The following is an 8555-nucleotide window of genomic DNA, read 5'->3' as shown; positions in this document are numbered from 1 at the left end:
CATATTACTATTTGCTTTTCACATTTAATGCATATCAAGTTTACACATGTATAATCACTATTTCATGACTAATCTAAACGCATACAAGAGAGCGTGATCCATGTTAGGATCGAGTTGCAAACATACACACACACAATCAACATGCCGAAAAACAAAGAACACGAGGATTTACATGGTTTGATCTAAACTTAACATATGTCCATGGAATGAAACAAGAATACAATATTATTGTTATTAGCTCTCCTCATGAGAGATTACAAGTAAAATGATGTAAAAGCATTAGAGTTAAATTTAATCTTTTTTTTATTACTTTATCTTTTATTATTTTATATTTATTTTGTTTTCAAGTTGTCTCTTTTCGTTGTTTAATATAGACAGAATTACAGAAATTGTCCTTTATGCTTATATCAAATTTCACGTGTTGTCCTTTATTTTCAAAATTGATTTGTTTTATCCTTTATGTTTACAAATCCAACATCGCTTGTCCTTTGGCCCTAACCCAGTTAGTGTCGCACCCCAACCAAAGGCGGCGGAACATGTCGGGGTGTAACAGATTGACCATGAACACAAGACACTATTAAAGTGACAATATTTAAACAACTCATTAATTTCATTCAATCACAAAAGCAATACATCTTGTTCATACATAACAACACCAAATATAAGAATTAATATTGTTTATTCTTCTAATAACCTAGCGGTATCAAATAGGATGACGTCTTCGAACTCCAAATCAAGTAATAATCAAACTTATAACAATGCATAAAATAATATTTGTCAGCACGTATGTGGTGAGAAATTTCATATTTTTGAGTATATATAATATGAGGCAAAATCCACAAATCGTATATAAAACTATAAATAAAAGAAACAATTGCGGTATATAAATCATAAGTAAATGAGGATCATTTCTAATCGGTAACAACCGACATACTCGGATAATGAGTCCCTATTCTAATAGCACAAGGCTGAGTAGTTAGGGGAGCGTATTATCATACTTATTGAGGCTCAACAACAACATAAAAACAAACACTCATGCACGTAAGCATATGAAGCATATAACACACAATAGAGCAAGTATTCTAGTATCATACACCCTAACGTTTGTGGTTTGAGGATCGAGTATTATAAATCATTCTTGTTTTGAATAAGTATGCATGTTACCCCCAAAGTATAAAAGTGAAAACGGATGGTGAAATGTACTCACATGAAATAAGTAACTTGAAGGATAGTTTGCGATAAAACGGGAGAGGGTAAGTTCAACAGGCAAGACCTAAATTAAAAAGGGTCTTGAGTTAGTAGATGATTTTAAAAGCTTTAAAGTAAAATAACTTGACAAGTAAAATAAATAATTAAAGTTTGAGAGTTAAAGTGTAGATACATAAGTATTAACGTAATCGTTTTAGAAAAGTAAGTTTACTCGAAGTCGGGTCTCGGTATTCTATTTATTAGTTTTTACTTAACCTTTGTTAAGTAAATATTTGGGTATAATTGCAATATTGCAAAGATAAATAGATACCAAAACGAGACTTTACAAGTGTTCGGATTTGTCGGTTCGAGTCTTGATAATTGGTCACACTCGAAGCCGAGATTCCAAAATGTTATGAGATAACTCAATGAAATCAAAAGAAGCTTAACCAAGTGTGTAGTTCTATTAAGAAGAACCTCGACGTCCTTTAAGCGAGTGTTTGGTTTTGTCGGTCCAAACTTGTTATAAGATCAAGTTAGATCCAACATACCAAGTGTTTTGAGAAAACAATTTAAAATTAGTTTATAAAATAGTTTTAGAGAAAATATGAGATTCGGTGGCTCAAACACACTAGTGTTTCTTAAGTGAGTGAACTCGGTTTAGTTTGGTCTTGGTTTGGTCCTTGACTCGGAATAAAACCGAGGATGGTTACCACATACCCAATACCATGGAACTTTATTAAAATAACTTAGAAATGATAATACTCAAGTTTACATACAACATGTTAAAATAAAGTGTTTAAACAAGAGTTCGGTTTCGGTTCGGTCCTTGACTCGAAATGAAACCGAGGATGGTTGTCACATATCCAATACCATATAACTCATTAAAATAAACTTAAAAATAATAATACTCAAATCTTTCGTACAATATGTTAACAATAAAGTATTAAACACAAGTTCGGTTTTGGTTCGGCTCTTGATTCGGGATGAAACCGAAAATGGTGGCCATATACCCAATACCATTGAACTATTAAATAAATGATTTGGAAACTAAAAGTAAGTAAGGACTAAACAATATTAATAAGCATAAACAAAATTAAAGCATAACTTAAAGTATTTATCAAGGACTATATTAGTCCTCCATGTAGCATTGCCTTGTAGCACGACACTTCAACCGACCGTGACCGGAGAAGTGAAAGCCGAAAGAAACAAGAGGTTTATATTATATATATGTTGCAATATTAAGCTTTAAGTAACAATAAATAGTTATAAAACAAGGATTAGTATTAGTTTGACCTTGAAGAGTCAAACTATAAGAACTTGAATAATGGATACTTGGATCTTAGATTGAGAGAGAATTTGGAGAAGAAAGAGCAGCCAAAATGGTGCATGGGACATTTCTTTTATTGTCACACCCTCAAAATCCACTAACGGAGTTTTACCGTCAGAGTGTGTGAACTGGCAGGATCGGAATCATCAGTTATAATCAAACCATAAAATAAAGTTTCAAAACCATGAAAAACGTTTACAAGTAATTAATTGCGGAAGCGTAAAAACCTTTAATCAAAAGTTGCGTCACGCAGGACGACTTAAAACCAAAGATAACCGTTAAAAATAAGTTTGCAGGACAAAAGCGTTTTTAATCAATGCATGTTCCTAAACCGCGCGCCCGCCTCGGCTACCTGAGAATAACATACTAAAAGTGTCAACACAAGGTTGGTGAGTTCACAAGTTATATAGAAATAAATCGTTTAGCGTTTGCGTTCAACGTTACAGCGTTTTGCGTTTCAGCGTTTTGCGTTACAGCGTTTTGCGTTTCAGCGTTTTGCGTTACAGTGTTTTGCGTTACAGCGTTACCAGATAGTGTTATGTCAAATTATATATTGATAGGTAGCTAGTCTATACAACAAGTATTACTAAGTGTTCGACACCGAAGCTGACTCGTTTAATAAGTGCCTTGTCACCAGGTCCTACAGACCATGGTACGTGTTAGCCAAAATTACACCCGCTCGACCTCCAGTCGAGTTTAGCGTTGCGTGGGGTTTGTCAAACCCAGTAGTACTACTCAACAGTGACTCGCTATTCTAAATATTAACCGGTTCGATGTGTAGGACTTCAAATGTTTCGTTTGCCACTTAGCCTTTACAAGTGATATATAATTTATAACAAAATCTTAAATGCGTTGTGGAGTATTTTATCTCCCCCAAGTGAAAAACGTTTGAAAACAGTTTAAAGAGGGGAAAGTGAAACTCACTGTTTGCGAAGAATTTCCCAAATTAAATCACCAAGATGCGCGTCACCGAAAAACTCTCTCTAACGTTCTAAAACAACAAAGAGATTTTTCTAAGTGTCGGAATATTATCGAGTCTCTAGACCCGGCACATAATACCTATGCACATAACATGTTTCGTGTTTCGTTTGTGAATCGTGGGTGACTTAAACAAGTGTTTTTGTGACACATTACAGGTGTAAGCAATCATATACGTGCCATGTATTCATAACGTACATTACTAGCAATTATTCCCCGTAAGGGCATTTTGGTCAACAAATAACAATTAACTAGCCATTATTCCCCATGAGGGCAATTTGGTCAAATCATGGCAATCAATTAGCAATTATTCCCCGCAAGGGTATTTTGGTCAAAACATAACAATTATATAACAAGTATCATGTTTCATGCATTTTTACATAACTCAGCAGCTAGTTTCACCGAGACAGAAATCCTACTAGAAAGATTGTACTATTTCACCGATCATAGCATCTCAATTAATTTACCAAAAATCATCACAGAAGCACATATGTCTTAGGTTTCCAGAACATATTTTTAATACATTTTTATTCCTCATAGTTTTCTCACAATCATCAAATCATTACAGCAAACTCATAACAGTCAAATTCATGCGCAACACAATGTTATTTGCAATTCCCGTTAAACGAAAAATCCAATAAATACAAGACCACTTGGGTTAGGTTTCTAACTCAATGAGTCAACTTCCAGAAGTGGAACCAACCCAATTGGTCTCGTAGTTCATGAGATATAACATTTACAAAACAACCTAACAGCAGGTCTAACAGCTCAGCTTTGCACAACGTTTTTGTAAAATCATAAAAGTTAACTTCTACTTGTCCAAAAATTTCAAGTTTATATTCTTTAGAAACTAGACTCAACCTAGTTTACTGTAGTACCAACAATCTCAACAAATTTTCATGTTTACACTTCGTTACAGTCACTTAAACATCATATACACATTCTGTCCAGAAACTGTTTGCATCCAAACTCAACATATTAACAACCTATGAACTATCATGCATTCATATGATCCTCTAATCTCCATAAACACCATCCATGCACATCAATTACATATTACATACTTGATTAGGGTTTGTGTTTGAACTCAAATCAAAGACATAACAATCAACATGCAACAAGATTAATACTAGTTATCAAATCATCATTCAATCAACCACAATCATATTAGCTATACACACTCACAAAATCGGCTGCTAGGGTTTGTTATTAACCCAACAAACATCAAAATCAAGCAACAAGAATGTATAGGATAATCAAATATACCTTCCTAGCACCTAGTTCTTCAATCAAGGGCTTGAATTGATGTTGTATGTGTGTGTATTGAAGGACGGAAGCCAAGGGAGCAAAGGGTGGGGTTTCCGATCGGTTTTGGAGAGAAAGAGAATAATAAATTAGGGTTAAGTGATTAAGGTTATATTTATAGACATACAAGTTACATTCAAGTCCCTCCACTTTCAATTGTTGTTTTTCTAACTTAACTAACTAGTTTACATCTTGAGTTAACGTTTATAACCATGTTATCACATAACACATAAGTCTAACACATAATTATCACATAATTACTGTTTTGACGTTTTTCGTTTATTCATCAATCGTTTGCGTCAACTCGTTTGCGTTTCGGTGCAATTCCCGAAAGACTACACATGTAGTAAGTGTTAAGCGTCATTTAAACCCTAGTTTAAATGTAATGAAGTGTGCGTTATAGATTCAATGATCTTAAGTTTGAATCGACGAAGTTGAGTTAACGGAGTTAACCTGAAATTGACGATTGTCACATCATTCCCATGTTAAAGAATTTTCGTCCCGAAAATTTGAGTCAAGTCGTGATGAGTGTCTGAAAGAGTAAAAAAAATTCAGTTTGTCATATCATCCCCTAGTAGAAAGAAATTTCGTCCCGAAATTTAATTCATACCTCCGGTGATGTCTGACGGTTTGCCGGGTTTCGCGGTTTTCTGTGTTTGGTTAGCCTTTCAAAAAGGTGAGGATACTTTTTCATCATTTGATCCTCGCGTTCCCACGTGAACTCCGGACCACGTCTCGAGTTCCAACGAACTTTAACGATTGGAATTTTGCTGTGTTTGAGCGTTTTGATTTCCCAATCCAAAACCTCGACTGGTTCCTCAATGAAACGTAACTGTTCATCAACTTGTAGTTCCTCCAAAGGGACTACTTGGGTTTAAAGTGTGTTCATGATCTTTCAAAACATGTTCATTTGTTATCATTAGTTATATTATTTGTTTTGACCATTTTATCTGTCATTTTATTTATTGTATACGAGATATAAGAAATCAATAATTCTGCTAGTTTAAACCCAATATTATGTTCATGCTTCATAGAAAAAACAAAACAATTAAGTTGTTCAAAGTGCCCAGGAAAACGTGTCGAGTCCTAGCCCAACCATTTAAATGTCTTGGCCTGTTTTTTTTTTTAGATCTAGCTTCTGCTCAAACAAACCAACAAAAAAAAACTTTCCTTACTCAAATAAAAGACACCATTAGAGATTTATAATACGTCCCATAAACAAAGAAAAATATATAGCAAATTATCAACATGAATTTGAGTTAAAATGCCAAAGATGCAACAGTCTTAATTACTCCATAAACCAGTCAGTATAAAAATCGACATCACACACAAAAAGAAACAAATCCACCGGAACATAAACAAAAGACAATGTATTCATGACAGATTTCGACAACCATTTCAACCAGCACGTGGATCAATCACTTGTCCCATAAACAACATGACACCAGACACATCCTCTCTGATCACAAACAAAAACGGATGATCCGCCACGAAATCAACCTTGCTCTTTGGTACCTTCGGTGGCCGTGCACTGAGATACCGCATCATCATTATATTGACCGCTGCAGCTTCAGTATCTTCTTCACAGACATCCACATACGCTTTATGATTAATGCTTGAAACATGAAGGCTTTCACTGGCAGTTGAGTCAGCCAATTTGGTCAAATCACAATCATAACCGAAAGGCAATACAAGGCCTAATTCCTTGAGCATACTAGAAGCTTCAAACCAAAATGAGATCTTAAACTTTGGTACCAAAAACCTCCCGACTTCAACTTGTCGGTGTAGAATGTGACGGTCTAAAAAGTCGGATGTGGAACCGATTTTTTGTACTAAAGATTGAAGGCCGTCTTTTGCATTCGGGAGGAAAACATACATTGTGAACTTACGCTCATCTAGACCTTGTAAGTAGGAAAGATCAAGTACTTTAAAATCATCATATTCACACACTAATTGCTTTTTCCTACTGGTCATGAAGGGAACTTTAAATTTGTTTCCATCCAAGAGGTGGAAGTCATGTTCTTTAGCTGTTGACTGGTTAAACTTCCGACTCCATGTACCCTTGAAGTAGATGGCATTTGCAAAGATGAGTCTGGTGAGGTTGTCAACAGAAGCAGCGGGAAGGACGTCTTTTATAAGGCCATTAGTTTGCTTTTCGGCCCATGAATTCACTCTTTCAGCTACCTTGACAGCCTTTGTTAATCATTGATAAACAATATGTTAGCTATCATTTATAATAGGATACAATTTCGTAAATATTTATCCCAAAATATGTGAGATCCATTGTATACATAAACTATATCATAGTAAAAAATAGTACTAACCGAGTAGCAGAATCACCTATTAAGTTTTAGAACATGAACAAGACCTTGCTTGGTTCGATTTATTTACAACCCTAGAACTAGGTTTAGGTTAATATAATAATATTAGATATTGTATCACATAATTAAAACTAACCTCGGTCTTGAAATCGACTCGTTTGCAAGCGGCTTTATAAACAGTTTTCACAACCTTTTTGAAAGAAGGTTTAAGAGAAAGGGTTTTCTCAAGCCAAACCCCGTTCACAAAAGACAATTGTGGTCCGTCGTTTGGGCTACCGTCGACTAAAGTCTCAGACACAAGCTGTGAATAAAGAGAGTTGAGGTCATCGATGGTATTTGTTTTGAGGAAAGCGAGGAGTTGGTCGAGTGTTCGGCCTTTGGAACCAGCCGCAACCAAGCTCAGCCCCGCCTGCATGGCAAGGGGTGAGAAAACAACGTTGGAGTCGTGTTTGTTGGAGAGAAGGTGGGTGGCCATTATGGTTGACACGTGGGTTTGATTGCTGATTGACTGTTCAATGTCCGACATTGTGAGAGGTAACCAGAAGACGTACGTTGTGGTAGAATAGAATGATGTATTTATAATATTAATGAAACCCTACTCATTCAAAATCTAATATTTGGTTTCCTTTTTCTTAATTATTAATAGCCATATATACTCAATCTAAAGAAATCAATAGTATTTATAATTTGGTTTCTTTAAATTGTGTTTTTAAAAATATCTCTTATTTTTATGTTATCTTAAATATATATAAACGAAACATCCCTAAATTCTCTTAAGCCACCAGATTGTTTTATTTGTAAATAAAGGTTTCTCATGCATTTGACCCGAATTCACGAGTTTGAGTCTCATCAAACCAAGATAGCTCTTAAACGGGTTATAACATCTCATTATATTAAAAATTAATCTCATCAAATATATGATATGAAAATCCTATAAAATATGGATATACTAAAAAGTAATATCCGATTTATTTTTTTAAAAGATATTATTTAATATTAATAAAAAATTTTATAGTAAAAACAACGGGTCATGGGTCTCGTCAAACCTAGATAGCTTTTAAACCAGGTTATAACATCTCATTTATTTGTGAAACCCTTTCATCATCAAATCTTAAGTGTATTATTAATTTACTTACAATAAATAAATTTATAAAATCCTAAAATATATAAATATTAGAACGAATAATTTAAAAGAATCACGTAATACGAAATCTTTTAAAGTTCTGTGGTCGCTCCCCACGCCCTCTTAAGCCATCAAATTGTTTCATTTGTAAATAGAAGTTTATCATGTGTTTGACCTAAATTCACAGGTATGAGTCTCACTAAACCCTAATAGCCTTAAATATGTTATAGCATTTCATTAAATTTAAGATTAACCTCACCAAAGATTTGATATGCAAATCCTATAAAATAGAGTTTGAATATATCATAAA

At 34.3% G+C, this 8555-nt stretch overlaps 1 protein-coding gene across 1 annotated transcript; it reads right to left on the bottom strand.

The window, feature by feature from the left end:
• Nucleotides 1-5786: 5786 nt before the first annotated feature.
• On the bottom strand, nt 5787-7776 carry LOC143573633 (serpin-ZX-like). The gene is made up of 2 exons (XM_077058459.1): nt 7259-7776; nt 5787-6994 (listed from the first exon to the last, which is right to left on the bottom strand). The coding sequence occupies exons 1-2, from the start codon at nt 7646-7648 to the stop codon at nt 6200-6202; spliced, it is 1185 nt and encodes a 394-aa protein (XP_076914574.1). The 5' UTR covers nt 7649-7776; the 3' UTR covers nt 5787-6199.
• Between the last annotated feature and the right edge of the window lie 779 nt (nt 7777-8555).

Source organism: Bidens hawaiensis, unplaced genomic scaffold (assembly GCF_021521415.1).
Source record: "Bidens hawaiensis isolate Kalapana, Puna unplaced genomic scaffold, B.hawaiensis_p1.1 tig00026602_1, whole genome shotgun sequence".
Classification (NCBI taxonomy): domain Eukaryota; kingdom Viridiplantae; phylum Streptophyta; class Magnoliopsida; order Asterales; family Asteraceae; genus Bidens; species Bidens hawaiensis.
This window is presented reverse-complemented; position numbering and strand designations above follow the sequence as displayed.

What these genes read in the sequence shown, in the direction of transcription:
- LOC143573633 (XM_077058459.1), bottom strand. Translation starts at nt 7,648, where the DNA reads ATGTCGGACATTGAACAGTCAATCAGCAATCAAACCCACGTGTCAACC. An exon ending in GAGTCGATTTCAAGACCGAG is followed by an intron (nt 6,995 to 7,258) that starts GTTAGTTTTAAT and finishes TGATTAACAAAG; the next exon opens with GCTGTCAAGGTAGCTGAAAG.